The 15,952-nt window shown below is 40.8% G+C and overlaps 1 protein-coding gene across 5 annotated transcripts; it reads left to right on the top strand.

Annotated features, from left to right (window-relative positions):
- Positions 1–3,980: 3,980 nt before the first annotated feature.
- vwa7 (von Willebrand factor A domain containing 7) lies at positions 3,981–14,900 on the top strand. 5 transcript variants are annotated; one of them, XR_002064459.2, is made up of 17 exons: positions 3,981–4,285; positions 4,984–5,255; positions 5,448–5,681; positions 5,801–5,897; positions 6,985–7,119; positions 7,262–7,457; positions 7,572–7,741; positions 7,842–7,954; positions 8,077–8,193; positions 8,831–9,046; positions 9,212–9,344; positions 9,709–9,861; positions 10,014–10,106; positions 10,197–10,477; positions 12,566–12,702; positions 13,384–13,565; positions 13,685–13,801. XR_002064459.2 is itself a non-coding variant. In XM_019367363.2 (17 exons), exons 2-17 carry the CDS (start codon positions 5,022–5,024, stop codon positions 14,492–14,494), a joined length of 3,030 nt encoding a protein of 1,009 aa, XP_019222908.1. In that variant the 5' UTR covers positions 3,981–4,285; positions 5,016–5,021; the 3' UTR covers positions 14,495–14,672. The 5 variants fall into 5 exon arrangements, 4 of the variants coding, with proteins under 4 accessions (XP_019222908.1, XP_019222907.1, XP_025753812.1 ...); XM_019367363.2 differs by lacking the exon at positions 13,384–13,565 and adding an exon at positions 13,934–14,672 and having other exon boundaries at positions 5,016–5,255; positions 13,685–13,844; XM_019367362.2 differs by lacking the exon at positions 13,384–13,565 and adding an exon at positions 13,934–14,670 and having other exon boundaries at positions 13,685–13,844.
- Positions 14,901–15,952: the final 1,052 nt, after the last annotated feature.

The following is a 15,952-nucleotide window of genomic DNA, read 5'->3' as shown; positions in this document are numbered from 1 at the left end:
ACTTTTGCCTTCCTCACATAATGGTTTAGCTGAACACGTGTAAGGTCTTGTACTATTTACCAGCTAAATAGCATGTCTGTGTTTCTGCAAAGCACTTGGAATCAGCAAACTCTGGATAAAAATCTCTTTCACGCAATACACCCCAGGTTTATTAAGCCTATGTCAAAATAATAGAAAGTTTAAAAACAAAATATAATGCAGTCAGCTGAAGTTATGAAGGTAAAACTTTACTTTAGCCTTATTTTTCTTGATACATTTTTCATTCATTTATTTTCATTTTTAAGTGAAGAGACCCACCTACACCATTTACATTTTTTTAATCCTCCATGTGAGGGATACTTTATCACACAATCTTTACACCAAACAGGAAGCTGACTCTCTTTCTGTTACCTGCTAGGCAAACCTTGCCTGCTCACTCTTTAAAGTCATTCTGCGGTGACCCTTTAGACCACTGTAAACAGGGAGAAAGTCTTTCTATCTTCCAATGTTTCTTGTCACTGAGGATGAATGTGCTCTGGCCTAGTCTGCTGATGGACCAAAGTGGTGGTCGAGAAACTAGGCTCTCCCTTTCCCATGTGTTTGCTTACCTGAACTTTATCTCTGTAAATCTAGGTCCCCATACACTGGTTCTCCACTGCTTCACACACCAGACACAAGCCAATCTGTACTTTTCAATTATGGAGAATTTTCTTTCAATTGGTGACAGGATGCAGGATACAAATGCAATTACGCATTCAATGTTGTTTTTGTGAAGCTGAGCTAGGATAGTTTCTCAGTCTCAGAAATCTACGGTAACAAAGGTATGCAATCCAGGGTCATAAATCACAAGTGCTAGGTTTTCCAGTAACCTAGCACTGACCAGCTGCATCACTGCATGGTACGGCAGCACTACTGTCATGGACCGCAAATGCCTGCAGAGAGTGATAACAACTGCGGAGAAGATCATCAGGACTCCGTTGCCCTCTCTGCAGAGCATCTACCATCGCAGAATCCAGAGGAGAGCTGCCTCCATCCTCAAAGACCTCACACACCCCCAACACGGACTGTTCACACTTCTGCCCTCGGGACGGAGGTTCAGAAGTGTGAAATCCAGAACATCCAGACTCGACAACTCCTTCTTCCACACTGCCATCAGACACTTGAACAGCTGACATATTTTTGAACAGTAATAATAATTTATTGCACATCAGGTCGTCCAGCATATTAAGCTATAGCTCTTTTGTACACATCTCTGTTCACACTTCAATATTTTGTCTCCTTTTCTGTCTTCATTTATTTATTTGTACTATTTGTATTTTATCTATTCTATTTCTATGTTATATATATTATGTATATATATATATATATATGTATATATATATATATATATATATATATATATATATATATATATATATATATATATGTATATATATATATATATGTATATATATATGTATATATATATACTTGTGATAGGTTTTAGTCTCCCTGAAGCTTTCTTCTGCCATTAAATTCCACTGCATTTCAGTCTGTGTATTATTTCCCAGAATGCCTCATCACTGTTGTATAGTCAGGCAAAAACTTGGAACACAGGCTATCTCTGGAAATCACATCTATCAGAAATGGAATGCTGGGTTGGCTGAACGAACTTTTTTTTGTTGCATTTATGTGGAGGCGTTTGAGGTCTGCCTACAGGTGGGGATCATGGGCCCTCTTAGAGTCTCCATAGACTACAATGTTATGAATGTAGTTTTGCACCCCAGGAAAAATCTTTCAGGATGTAGGGGTTTAAGCTCTCCAGAAACCTTCTTTTTATGCTCAGAGGTAGGGATCTCAGTTTCTACAATAGAATTTATTTTGTTTTGTTCACTTGCCTCTTTTGAATTCAACCATTCACATGTCCAAGGTGATTGGCTTAAGCCATATCAATAGCATAGGTAGTAGAAATTGAAAGAAGTTCTGAAGTGTACTGAAGTGGAGTGTATAGGTAGATGCTGTAGATATTAAATCTATGCTGACATTGCAAGTTTGTTGTAATATTTTGTAAGTATTATTGAAAAAAAGTAGACAGCTATCATTCATTTTCTTGAAATCAGCCTGCCAAGACAAAAACAAAGAGTAAATTGTTAAACTTTAGGTTAGAGATATAAACATTTTTTAAAGTAGTCAGTTCTTAAATTTAGAAGAGAGTGTTCATAAATGTGTTACATAGTTTGCACAACACTATGAACAGATGACATGCAAAGTCAATAATTAAAGGAATGGAGCTCATTTCATCCAAAGCACTGAGTTTATTTTTCAATTACTGCCAAAAGAAAGATACATACAAGTAAAACAATTAGAATTAAGCTAAAAAAAAATAAAAAAAAAAAAGCAAAAAAAAAGCATTTAGAACAATTCTGAAAGCCTTTGATTTTTCACAAATAAGACTAAATAATGTCTGTCTCCTGAATCCAAACTGGAAGCTGGTTACACAGAAGACTGCCTCCTGTTCTGCTTTTAAATACTCTGGGAATCGCAAGTAAGCCGCAGTCTGAGAGTGAAGAGCTCTGATTGGGTGATATGGTACTATAAGGTCATTAAGATAAGATGGGGCCTGATTATTCAAGACCTTGTATGTGAGAAGCAGGATTTTGAATTCTGGATTTAATAGGGAGCCAATGAAGGGAAGGCAGTATAGGAGAAATAGGCTCTCTCTTTCTAGTCCCTGTCAGTACTCCTGCTGCAGCATTTCGGATTAACTGAATGCTTTTCAGGGAGTTTTTAGGACATCCTGACGATAACGAATTACAATAGCCCAGCTTAGAAGTAATAAATGCATGAACTAGTTCTGAGACAAGATGTTTCTAATTTGGGATATACTGCGCAAATGGACGAAAGCAGTCCTACACATTTGTTTAATATGTGCATTGAAGGATATATCCTGGTCAAGAATGACTCCAAGATTCTTCACAGTGTTACTGGAGGCCAAGGTCATTTGAAAAATGTCTTTAAGACATTCCTGCAGTTTAACTTATTGGTGTGTGTTATCTGGATTCATGGATAGATAAAGTGGGTGTCATCTCAATAGCAATGAAAATGTATGCTATACCTTCTGATGATACTGCCTAAGGAAGCATGTATAATGTAAACAGAATTGGTCCTAGTACTGAACCCTTTGGAACTCTGTTATTGGAAAGAAGACTCTCCAGTTACATGAATTATAAAAATAATAAGACACAAACTGTACTGTTCAGTACAGAAAGAAGCTTTTGTAAAACTTGCTTTAGGTGACAGACAGAAATGTCAGTGTGGTGAACTAGATTATGTTACTGCAGGTGAACAGGAAACAGTAACCTTACCCTCAACAACCTCAGCACTCTTCTGGTAAATTGCAAAAGTTAGCAGAATTGTTTAGCCTCTTTCTTGCTATAAGTGCCTTCATGGAACCATGTACAATGCACCTGTCCTTCATTAGAATTGCAGCTCCTTAGCAAAGCCTCCCACTGATCACTTTCTATAACACACTAAAATTTCCTCTTGGGTGTGTTTTGGTTTGCCAGGGCAGGAGAGTGAGACACAGCAACAAAACAACCGTTGCATCTCTTGTTTCTCTTTCAATTGTAATAATTAATTGTAATAATTAAAATGCCAAAAAGGGTATAACAAAACACCATAAGAAAACAGCAACAAAAACACAAAGCAGAGACATCCTGTATTCTTTATAACCTTAACCACGGTTCAGTCCTGCAAGCTCAACACTTTCTTTGGAGTTGTCTAGCAACTGATTCCCCTCTTTGCAGCGCCTTTGCAAAGTGCTTTTTTTTTGGTTTTGTGAGGAACACAGAGTGTGATACATGGCAAAGAGGGGGTTGGGGTAGGCCTTAGTTGAACACCCTGACTGGTAATATATTCAGCCCTATTGTGGTGAATCAATGCACCGTGGTTTAATGGGGAGATAAGGAGGGGCAATGGAGAGCTATGACGAGATATCTTTTGCTCCACAGTGCACGCCTAAAGCTAAGAAGCACACCCAAGACTATGCAGTATCACCTAAACTCTCATCTGAAGAAAGTGCCTCTAACATTCAGGTCCTGTTTTTTTTGTAGGGGGTGGGAGGGTTTCTATATCCCTGAGGAGCAAATAAGACACAAGAGCTCAAGGACGCACAAATGTGAAGACTTTGTTATTTTGTTTCGAAGACGGAAATGTTGTGATTTGCTTCACCACTGACAAGCCTGTGTTGTGGCGTTTCTCTGTACTCTTGATGATGTGCTGCGTGATCAAACAGATCTACAGAGCTAGACATACAGGATGAACTGAGGTGAGACTGTTTTTACCAAGTTCTTTGGTTCTGACTACAGCTCTAAAGAAATATTTGCATTTGTCTGCTAATGTGGAAGCTAATAAAAATAACCAGTATGGCATGAAGTAACTCATACTTCATGCTCATCTAGTGCTCATTTTTGTACTGGAGTCAGTTAACGTATTAGGCTAAAGTGTTAAAAATAGATTAGTTGTGTTGGTAAATGGCAAGCGATTGCTTAAACTGACCAACACTACCAAAGGTTTTGCTTTGTGAAATGTTAAAGTGAATGACTGTCTTTGAATCAATCCTGTGAAAGGGGGAGAGTTTTAATTGAGACCATGACATAGTAAAAGGAACAGGTTGTTTTTATCGGCCTTGTGCTTTGTTGCACTCTCTCCTCGTGAAAGCACAGACTGTGAGAACAATCCCAAAGAATGTATCTGAATTAAGATGAAAAAAACCAAAACAATAGGAGGCTCTGTACAGGCAAGGCTGAGAAAAATCTGAGAGGAGCTGTCGGAGGTGGTGGTAAGAAGCGGGTGATGACAGAATAGTACTCATGGTTGAGTGGCACAGCTTGATCAAATTAGCACAAAACTTTACTGAACAATAGAAGTCGGGTCAGCTCAAATCCTTTCAGTTAAAAAAAAATAATCATGAAGCTTAACAAGAGTGATATCAGGCAAATGACATTTAGTTTTTATTTCATGCAGGTAGGACGTGGCCTGCTCACTCTTTCCTCCAGAGCACAATGTCACAGCACAGAGGAATCTGGAGGAGGCAGGTGCACCTGTTCACCCTCCCTTACCTTCTTCTCCTGGCTTCACCGTGCGTGGGTTTCCTCCCTGACTTTTGGTCTAGAGTGCTGACTCTGTCCTGGGACTCACATACTCACCAGTACATTACAGAGCGGGCCATTCTAAATGTTACCCTGGAGACTCTGAGCGGACTAAAAAAACACCATGGAAACCATGATAAAGAGGAGGTGAGGTCATGTTTGCAGTCAGGAGATTTACTGAGTAACGCAGCATCAGTGGTTCATAAAGTGTTTGAATTACCACTTTAAGAAAGTATGCAAATTTAACTGAATAACTCTTTCTCCCTATGGTGATATTTGAACACAGACATATTGCATTTCTTTCAAATAATGATAAAAGTCCTGGTCTAACGACTGCAGAGCAGACTGGGCCGTGGATTTTGGAGAGCTGTGGGAGAGGTGGTGAAATCCAATGCAGCCACGGACTTCCGGAGCTCCACAAGGTCTGACCCAGTTTACCACTTTGATTCAGAGCATATTGAAAGTGCCACAGTCATGCTACGACGGTTCTGGACCCACACTGTGCTCTCAGTGCGGGCCAAAGAGTATCAAAGTGCCCGTCATAGCCTGGGTCAGCTATTTCATTCACTGCAGGTAATCTGCCACACAGAACTGAATTTTAATAAGAGAGGGAGGGTTAGCTTAACCTTAGAGATATTTCATGACGTGAAATGTTATGGCTATGTTTTTGTTTTGAACATCTGCTCTGTCAGGACTTCTACAGCCACAGTAACTGGGTGGAGATGGGCCAGAGTTCTATTTACCTCCATCTGCTTCAGCCAGACGAGCCTGCCGTGCCTGTAGCTAAAGGTGATTCATGAATGTAACATTACAGGCCCATTTAATCACAAAAACCAAATTTAGTTGTATCTACACATCATTGTAAAGGACCTCTTGACAAGACTAGTTATTGAGGTACCAGCTTTACAGAATTTTTTCATTTTGCATCATTTCATCATACTGCATAGCTTCACATGTTAAAGTTACAGCTCTTCCACAGTTTTCCTACTACTGATTTTGCTGCTTCTTCAGATGCCATTCTATTATGGTCTAATCTGTTTTAATATGTTACTGTATAGTATTTATTTCATCATGTAGAGACCATTCAGTTATTATTTAACAATTCGATTATTATGCTATTTTGTAATCAGACTTGTAGCAGAATAGAGTCCCAGCAATGATAGAAATTAGGACAATGAGAGTGAAGATGAAGACGGAGGCTTGGGTGGTTCTATTAGTGACAAGGGGGAGGCAGAGATGAAAAGGAAGTGGGTTTCATGAACAAGAATCTGAAAGGCAAAATGACTAAGTGCTGAGATTTAAACTAGGCAGAGCAGAGGCTGACTGACTCAACAAAATAAAGAAAATGATTGGACCAGAGCAATGATGTCAGTATTTAGTTTAGCAGGAAAATGGAAGTGATGTAAAAAATAAAGTAGTTGCTGGAGCACCAAGGAAGGCAGGGTGCATAATGTTTCATTTAAAAGAATATAATATTTATATAATGTGTTGGGGTTTTTTTCAAAACTCAATGTGTCACTCAGTGTGTATATGTATATACACACATATACACTACACACACACACACACACACACACACACACACACACATATAATTATCCACGTTATTTAACTATTGACCCACCAAGTCTCATAAAGCACTCCCCATCTTTACTAATTAACTTGACCAGCCAAACTAATGTTTAACATTCTTTCAAATGTGGCTTTAAATTGTTCAGTGGAAATCAACTATCATTTCTATTGGTCATGCATTTAACACAGGCTCCCAATGTTTTTGAAAACCTGGCTGTACATATGTCAATATAATATATTCATTATTACATTACAAAAAAAGTTTAAATGTAAAAACTAAAGCCTTCATCATTTCTGCTTTCAGAAGACACACCTACCTGTATGGAGTGCTTCAGCACCACCTGTCGAAACAACCTTCTGCCAAGACTGAAAACCACACAGGAAAACTCTCAGCTGCTCACCACTGGATATTTCAGCACTTTTCCTCCAAAACCTCAGGGTAAACCTCAGCCACCTGCAGACAAAGTGTTACGAAAACACAATAAATAAACACATTTGGTTTTTAGAATATTTTAAAGACTTTTCCTTTTCAAATAATTTTCAATCTACAAAGCTGTAAATATGTTGTTGTTTTTTTTCAGGCAAATGCAGTCATGGAGGTATTCTAGACAGCAGCCGCTACTTGGGCGCCAAAGGGGGCATCAACAAGGACAGCACCTCACCTCTCTTCTCTCCTCATCATTACCTCCATCTCAAAGCTGCCACTTTGGCTACTGAGGCCACCCTGACTGTGCTGAGAGACCTCAGAGACTCTGTGGGCCACAGAAACTTTCTCAAGTAAGTTTAAACCACTGTTAAAGCTCCCTGAACTGTAGACTTGTTACAAGATTCAGGTGATGCCTGTGCTGCATGAAATGACTGTCTTTAATTGCTGCTGAACTCTCTTTGAAGACTCTTTAGTGTGAAGCAAGTTCCTGCACTGGTTTTTGTCATGGACACCACAGGCAGCATGTTTGAGGAGATCCACGCTGCTCGTCTTCGGGCTCAATCCATCATACAGAGCCGAGCCAACAGCCCAGGGCAACTTGGCACCTTCGTGCTCGTCCCCTTCCACGATCCAGGTGACAGCTGGTGGTAAACAGCACCTGCAGGTCACAGAGACTGCAAACAAGCTGTTCCTTATCACAGTCTGTAAGCATGTATATTTACTGTACTGTGCAGGAGTAGGACCAGCGTATGAGACTGATGATCCAGGCCAGTTCATGCAGCACATGGAGGAGCTGATGGCTCTTGGAGGAGGAGATGAACCAGAGATGTGCCTCTCTGCAATTCAGGTGCATTTAGACGCTAAACACTCAGAGAGAATAAGTGATGTTGTGTGTGTGCGTGCATGTGTGTGTGTACAGTTGTATAGATTGGACATGTCACCACTAACTTGCTCTCTTCTTGTTATTAGCTGGCACTCACTCACAGTCCACCTCTGTCTGAGATCTTCGTGTTCACTGACGCTTCCCCTAAAGACGCCCATTTATTCGATGTGGTGAAGGCCCTCTCCCTTGAGAAACAGAGCAAGGTATATGCACCTTTGAAGGGAAGTCTTTTTTTTTTTCATCTGTCACATAACATTGTGTTTAGCAAAAATCAGAGCTGCTTTAAGGTTGACAGTAAAGACAAACACCAATCGAGAGCTGCTGTTTAAGAACCTGTTCTCAGATTTTCTAAAATGTAAAATAAAAGCCTTCATCTGATGTGAGTGCTACTGGTTATACAGCTTCTGTTTGTATGTATATTTATAAAGAAAGCACTGCGTGAATTACATTTCCAGATGGGTTTTAAAGGAAATAAGAATTTCCTGGAGAAACTGTGCCTGGTGGAGATTACCTGCCTCATGTGGCCAGCAGGTGGCAGCAGCTACACTAGTTGAAAATGAAAAGTTTAATGGAATTGTAGTTTTTGTGACTGGCCACACAGTGGTGCTATTGTATCATGAGACCTTTTAACCAAAGGACAGTTTTGTTAACAAAGAAAATAATTCATCCAGCAGTTATACTAATAAGGAGCAAAAATAACATGCAGTCAGATTGAAAGATTGAAAGAACCACTCTTGTTTGCCTTCTCTTGCTCACTGTGAAATTACTTTGGACAGGGGGACTGCAGTAAAGCAACCTGTATGTCAGTGTACTTGCAGCTCATGCTGATTTTCCCTACAGGTGACTTTTCTCCTTACTGAAGATCCCAACTACACCAAAGAGAGCCGAGGCAGGTTAATGAGGAGGAAGAGGAGAAGTAGAGAACCTTTATCTCCTGATCGTTTTAATCTCTACTCTTCACTGTCCTCCCTGTCAGGAGGATTAACAATATTCACCACCAACTCTGACATACACAGGGTCTCCACAATAGTGGAGGACAACACAGCAGCTGACAAGGTGCCAAAATAAGATTCTTTACTGGAAATTCACTCCAAACTAATTTAGCAAGTTATGGAACTGAAGCAGTACATTAGCTCACAGTAGATGTTAACTTCACTCATTCTAGTGGTCTTAATTTCCCACCTTCATAATTCATCAACCATTTTTCTTCTCCTACCTCAGGTGACCCTCCTCCATGTGGAAAGTCACAAAAACTTGATGTCCGTTCATACATTTAGAGTTGACAGCTCGGTAAAAAGTGTCACCCTACATGTCTCTGGCACTATGATGGAGTGTATTCTTACCAGTCCATCAGGTAATTTTCACATCATATTAACAGCAGCTATGAAGTCAGGGTTAGCTTTTTTTTCCATCACGACACTGCACTTTGTAACATACTTTTCATTTGCTTGAAATATCATGTACAGGGTGCAATTTCCCTGTAATTAAATTGAATTTCAGCATATTTACTTTTAAATAGCAGTATAATTATATTTAAATGTAAATATTAAAAGGTATTTACGCTACACTGAAATTCAGTTTAGTTACAGGGGAATTACACCCTAGATGTATCACACATACTTTAAAGTGTTACCTTGCAAAGATCATTCTTTAAGGTTTTTTTTTTCTTTGCGATTTGAGGGTAAAATAAACCCAGCTGTTTATGCTTCTCTTCTCAGACCAAAGTCAGTCTCTGTTGAATGAAGAAGGTCCCCTAGCAGTGATACAGCAATTTCAGGGACTGTACCGCATCAGTCTGTTTCCTCCTTTACAGCCTGGCCAGTGGAAACTGCAAGCCAAGAGCGATGGGCATCTTACGTTCAATGTCATAGGTAAAAGAGATAATATCGAGTACATCAAGCAGATCACCTGGCAGATATTCATTTTCACTTTAACTGCAGTTTTAGTGTGGTATGAGATTTAATTAAAAAAAAAAACAACAACATTTTTTAAAATTGATTTGTCTTGTGATCCACACCATCAGGTGACAGTGGTGTAGACTTCCTGTATTATTTTGCAATTGTAACCAATGAGACACACCCGGGTCTGGCCAGAGTTGATGGTAATCCCACAGCAGGTGAGGGATTTTGATGAATTTACACAATCATAAGGATTTGTGAGCAAACAACATGTTTCCCGCCTAAGAATATACCTTTCTAATTTTCAGGTGTTCCTGCTTTTCTGGTGGTGGTTGTTACAGGCCTGGGTTCAGTTAAAGAGGCATCTTTTAGTCATGCAACACTGCTGGGGGCTGAAGGAGAGAGTCTTCAGCAGGTGAAGCTCAACTCCTCATCTTCATCTATCTATTCCTTGGAGGAGCTGGTGGGCTTGGTGGACCCTGTTCCCAGAGTTCCCTTCTGCATTAGACTTTCAGGCCAGGACAGCAGAGGAAACAAACTGGAGAGGGTTTCCACAGAGATGGTGGAGCCCACTCACATTCAGATACAGGTAATCATTAGCAATAATGCTGAAGAGGACAGAGGCTGCCTTCTCCTCCAACTTTACTATAGTTCATCTCCGTTACTCTGTTATGTACATCTATTCAATCAATTTTTCTTATATTCTATATGGAAATTGTTTTGGTTCAGTTATTTCAGTGCACAATAAATGTAAAGCACTCTTACAGTGTATCAGGAAAGTATTCCCATCCCTTCACTTGTTACACATCATTTTCATGCCTGCCTTATTCCAAAAAAAAAAAAAAATTATATATATATATATATATATATATATATATATGACCCCATTGAGTTCCTGATGAAGGCTCTTAGGGTCCTGTTGATCTTGTACAATTCTAGGCATTCCAGCTGTGGGGCATTGAGTCATGGGCCTTCTTGTAATCAATCCAGACAGAGCACAGGTTGGTCAGTCTGGTCTTGCAGTCTCGGCTGACTGTTCTGTCTATCAGTAGCTGGTGTTTTGCACCTCTGGTATTCTTGCCAATCCCTTTCTGTGCCCCACTCATGTATTGACCCATGTGCCTGTTCATCTTAGCCGATCTGATGGCTGACAGGAGCTTCCATGTAGTGCTGAGGCAGGTTATTGGTCGGTACTTGGATGGGACCGGTCCCTTCTGGGGGTCCTTGAGGATCAGGACCGTCCGGCCTTCGGTTAGCCATTTCGGGTGTCTCTCGTCAACTAGCAGCTGGTTCATTTTGCCAGACACTCGTGGAGTGCAGTCAGCTTCTTTAGCCAGTATGCATGAACCATTTTGGTTCCTGTTGCTGTCCAGTTCTTCATACTAGAGACCCTTGCTTGGATGTCTGCCACCGTGATGGCTACCCTGTTCAGGGAGGTTGCTATGGTCTGCCCTCAGATCCACTAGCCACTGAGCATTGCCGTTATGGGTTGCGTCCTTCTCCCATATGCTCTTCCAGTATTGCTCCGTCTCCAGCCTTGGTGGTGCCGTCCTTGCCACAGAGAGTACACCTTGGCTGGTTCTGTGGAGAACAGCTGGTTTATTCTCCTGCCTTCTATCTCTCTGGTGTACCTCCTCAAGCGGCTGGCCAAGGCTGTTAGTATTTGCTTGGCAGGTATGGACAGGCTCCCCTGGCTCCCCCTTGCCGTAGCATTTATGTTGTACCTCGTCAATCTCTAGCTGTGAGAGCAGTGCCTTCTTCCGAATGTTGGAACACTGAGCTACTAGTTGTTTGTTAGTGTGGAAGCTGGGTATCGAAGATTCCATAGGTCCCTCATCCTATTCACGTGACTCCACCAATCAAGCCTGTATGGTAACATGACCAGACAGAAGCCAGTCCTCTGTAAAAAGCACATGACAGCCCACCTGGAATTTGCTAAAAGGCACCTGAAAGACATTCAGACCATGAGAAATGAGATACTCTGGTTAAATGAATTGAACTTTTCTCATCACTGCTTATTACCTGACCGATACCATCCCTACATTGAAGCATGCTGGTGGGAGCATCATGCTGTGGGGATGTTTTTCAGTAGTAGAATCTGTGAAACTAGTCAGAGTCGACTGAAAAATAAATGCAGTGAGGAAGAGACTTTCTTGATGCACTTTCCACTTTGGATCCAGGACTGGGGTGAAGGTTCATCTTCCAACAAGACGACCCTATGAAGACTCTCTAAGACCACTCCTTTGTTATATCCTGGAGTGTCCCAGCCAGAGACCAGGTTAGAACCGGATTGAACATGTCTAGAGAGATTTGAAAATGGCTGTGCATTGATGCTTCCCATACACCCTAATGGAGGTTGAGAGGTTCTGCAAAGAAGAATGAGAAAAATGAAAACAACCCCAAAATGTCAGTATGGGATATTTTGTGTGGAATTCTGAGATGAGAAAGCTGTAACATGGCAAACTGTAGAACAAGTATAGTGCTGTGAATACTTTCTGGATTCACAGTTTTCTCTGTAAAACTCTATTGTCTTGCTTCTTTAAATTCTGCAGGGCCAGATGGCAGACCTATAAGTTATTGATTACCTCCAGTATCTACGTAGAGGTGTCAGGTGATGACCTTTCTTTGACCAGTGGTCCGTGCAGTTTTGACACAGTCTGTTTCACACATTATTCAGGTGCTTTCTCTTCCTGACCTCGTGCCTGGTCAGAGTGCAGTGGTGAACTTTGAGATCCAAAACCATGGTGCAGCACGGAACTTCAGTTTGACAGCCGATGATGACTGTGGATATCTTCATATGACAGGGCCACACAGGTAGATCAAAACGAAAATACATCTTGCTCAGGTGCAAAGCAAACTACAAAGAACTTACATTGCCATCCTGTTTCTTTTGTCACCTTCGCTGGCATTCTCTCACCTTTGCAAACTATTTAAACTAAGTAACACAAAATTATTTTTAGAGCAGTTATTAAATTATACAGTTATGTACAAAATTCTTGAGTCACCCCTCAGTTCTGCCCTTCTTATCAGATTAGCTTTCTAATTTTCTTTTTTTCTAGTGGATTTGATATTAAGGGTGTGCACTTATTGCAGTGTGTACTTGTGCTTTAGATGGGGAAAAGAACTAATTTTAAATTATAACTTTATGCACATTGTTATTAAAACACATCATTTGTTCCCATTTTTTTCTAATGAAAATTTCAAAGATAACACTATGAAACAGCAACAAAAATTGACCAACAAGATGATTCAAAAGAACTATTAGCTGAAAACTTGGCATATTTTACCATGCTGTGCAGTGTGTGTCATTAAAAAGTGTGAGGAAACTAGACCAGTTGAGGACAAAAGAAGAAGTGGCATGTCCACTTAACTATCCATAACAGATAAAGATGCCTTTAAAGGCCGTCATGAAGCCATCCCCAAGGAAGGGAAACAGGGAAAAGCTTAGATATGCCAAATTATGGACTGAAAATCTATTCATTCACTCACTGGTAGAGGCAAGCTACAGCTGCCCTGGGGCAAACTGACATATCGCACCATCGACCCCTCTGGCCATCACCAGTAGGCAGTAGGCGAAGTGTCTTGCCCAAGGACACAACGACCAAGAGTTGGGGATTGAACCAGCAACCTTCCGGTTACGAGATGAGCTTTCCAACCCCATGAACCACGGTCACACAGTTGCGTTTATTTTGGATTTTAAGAACAATATAAATTAAATGATGGCTGGTTCAAAACTCCGGCACAGTATTGTAAGTATAAGTTAAATGATTTCACAATTCATGTTTTTGCCCTTCAGCTTTCCTGTAGCAGAACAAAGGTCTTTTCGTGACCAGGTGTCCCTCCACACTCCTGCCACAGCTCAGGCAGGGGTGACAGTCACCCTTACACTGACTGTAAATGATCTTCATTCTGCTGACTCAAATTATGCAGTGGCCTACTTGACTGTGGTCCCTCAGGTGAGCAATAAGAGAAACTGCAGGATATTCTGCCAAAAACTTATGCTTTTTGGTTTATGGTGTGTATGATGATTTTCTCTTGCCTACAGGATTCAGACACGTCCCCACCATCCTGCTCTGCAGCACGAGTCCAATCTAACTGTTCTGCAATTTGCAACGCGACTAGCTGGAGTGTGTCTCTGTCTGTATCAGATATCGGACACTCTGGCCTTGATGCTCTGCAGCTACAGGAGGGTGAAGGTATTCTGACTTTGTTCCACAGGACCCCAACCTCAGAAGACAGCCTTGGAGAGCCTGGCCTTGAGCTGCAACAGACAAAGAGGGATAAATCAACAAATGGAGACTACCACCACCACCAAGAACAGCACAACCAAAAGGCCAGATTAGAGACAGGAGGCCCCACTTTCAATATTTCTGAATGGTTGCTGGATGTATCTCAGCCACTGTTTGTGAGGTACACATCCAGCTGCTGCTCTACTCAGGCAGAGATGCTGGTTTGGGACAAAGCTGGAAACATGAAACGCTGCCATCTAACACCTGGTCAGAAGAGGCAGCTACAAAACAAGAGTACAGAAACCAGTGGGACTGGACAGAAAATGCCCGGCTTCTTTTTCTTGCTGTTAGGCCTGCTGTGCTTTCCTCTGCTTTAGCCGTGTGATTACAAATGTTTTGCTGGTCAAAATGATCTGTGGATCACTTGGTACAAAGCTTGTTCTGTATTTTCAAGGGCAAAATCTGAAAAACCAATAAAAAATTTTTTCGTATTGATATTAAAAAAATGCAAATTTGCAAAGAATAAAAAATATTTTATTGCATTTCCTTTTATTTTGCTACAACTAGATTATTATACCTTTCATGTGTGAGAGGTCGATTTATTTGTAGTTTGTAGTTGGTGAGCAGCACCAATTACACCAAGGCAAGCTTTAATGCTGATCAAGGCATAAACAAAGTCCAGAATCTCAGAAATTAATTACAAAAACAGAAGATGTAAAATTCAGAGATTAGTATTAGTTATTATTAATCTCTGGCTCTCTTCCAGCATGTCTTTATCCTGTCCTTCTACCCTCACCCAAACCAAGACAGAGGGAACACGGAAAGTGGGACCAGGGCAGGCACAGAACAGAAACCTAACAAATGGCAAATCTTAATGGAATACACAATCAGAATAAACAAAAGCATAAGTCTGAGTCACCAGACTCAGGACAATGACAGTCCTACCCTCACCCCCAACCGGTCATGCCAGATTGTTGCCCCTCTCTGAGCCTGGCTCTGCAGGAGGTTTCTTCCTGTTAAATGGGAGTTTTTCCTTCCCACTGTCACCGAAGCACTTGCTCATTGTAGTGGAGATATCAGGGATAGGCACGATTGTGGCACTGATTCAGTCTTTAGTACTATGGTCACCCCGGTGTGTCGGCCAGAACACCACTTAAGGCCAAATAGTCCCAGAGTATGGAAGAAGGAGCTTGATGTTTGGTTTGAGGCATTTTATTCTCACAATTCAATTCCTGTGGCTGTAAACACAGGTGTCTGTGTGTGTGTGGTTTCCTACAAGGGAAATTCACAATACAAATAAATGATTAAAAAAAGAGAATAGATAAGTGACATATTCGGATATAGACATAATACAATATAGTTAACATAACTATATATAAAGATCAGAGCAATGTAGTACACTTCTACTTAAACTGTGCAACTGAACGGCACAAGTGCGAGGTTAAGTTACCGTCAGCACATAGGAACTATTTCGGTAGTTGTAAAAAATAAAGGCTTCCCTTTATAAAGGCTTGAAGGGCAAGCGCGAACGTGATCCTTCCGGTGGAACTACGATCGGTATTTTAACGATCCTCATAACAAATTGTCCGCTACAAACTCCGTATTATAAAGTAAACAACCACTTGCACCACATACATACAGAGAAGCTCTGATAACACAGCAATGAAGTTATTGACATATGAGAGACCGTACAACTAAAACTAAATCAGGATAAGCTAACTAAGATCAATTAGCATATGGAATGAGGGTGAACTCACGCGTTGCATGCGTGGCCTATGAACTACATTGGCTCCTAAATAGTGAACATATTACAGTATCAACACAATGAAACACAG

Source organism: Oreochromis niloticus, linkage group LG14 (assembly GCF_001858045.2).
Source record: "Oreochromis niloticus isolate F11D_XX linkage group LG14, O_niloticus_UMD_NMBU, whole genome shotgun sequence".
NCBI lineage: Eukaryota > Metazoa > Chordata > Actinopteri > Cichliformes > Cichlidae > Oreochromis > Oreochromis niloticus.
The sequence above is the reverse complement of the archived record's forward strand: the minus strand, read 5'-3'. Positions and strand labels throughout refer to the sequence as shown.

Excerpts from the sequence above, each read along its gene's own strand:
- vwa7 (XM_019367363.2), top strand. The coding sequence starts at position 5,022 with ATGTCACAGCACAGAGGAATCTGGAGGAGGCAGGTGCACCTGTTCACC. Across the intron at positions 5,256-5,447 it reads GAAACCATGATAAAGAGGAG|AGCAGACTGGGCCGTGGATT; the intron begins GTGAGGTCATGT and ends TAACGACTGCAG. Across the intron at positions 7,120-7,261 it reads TTTTCCTCCAAAACCTCAGG|GCAAATGCAGTCATGGAGGT; the intron begins GTAAACCTCAGC and ends GTTTTTTTTCAG.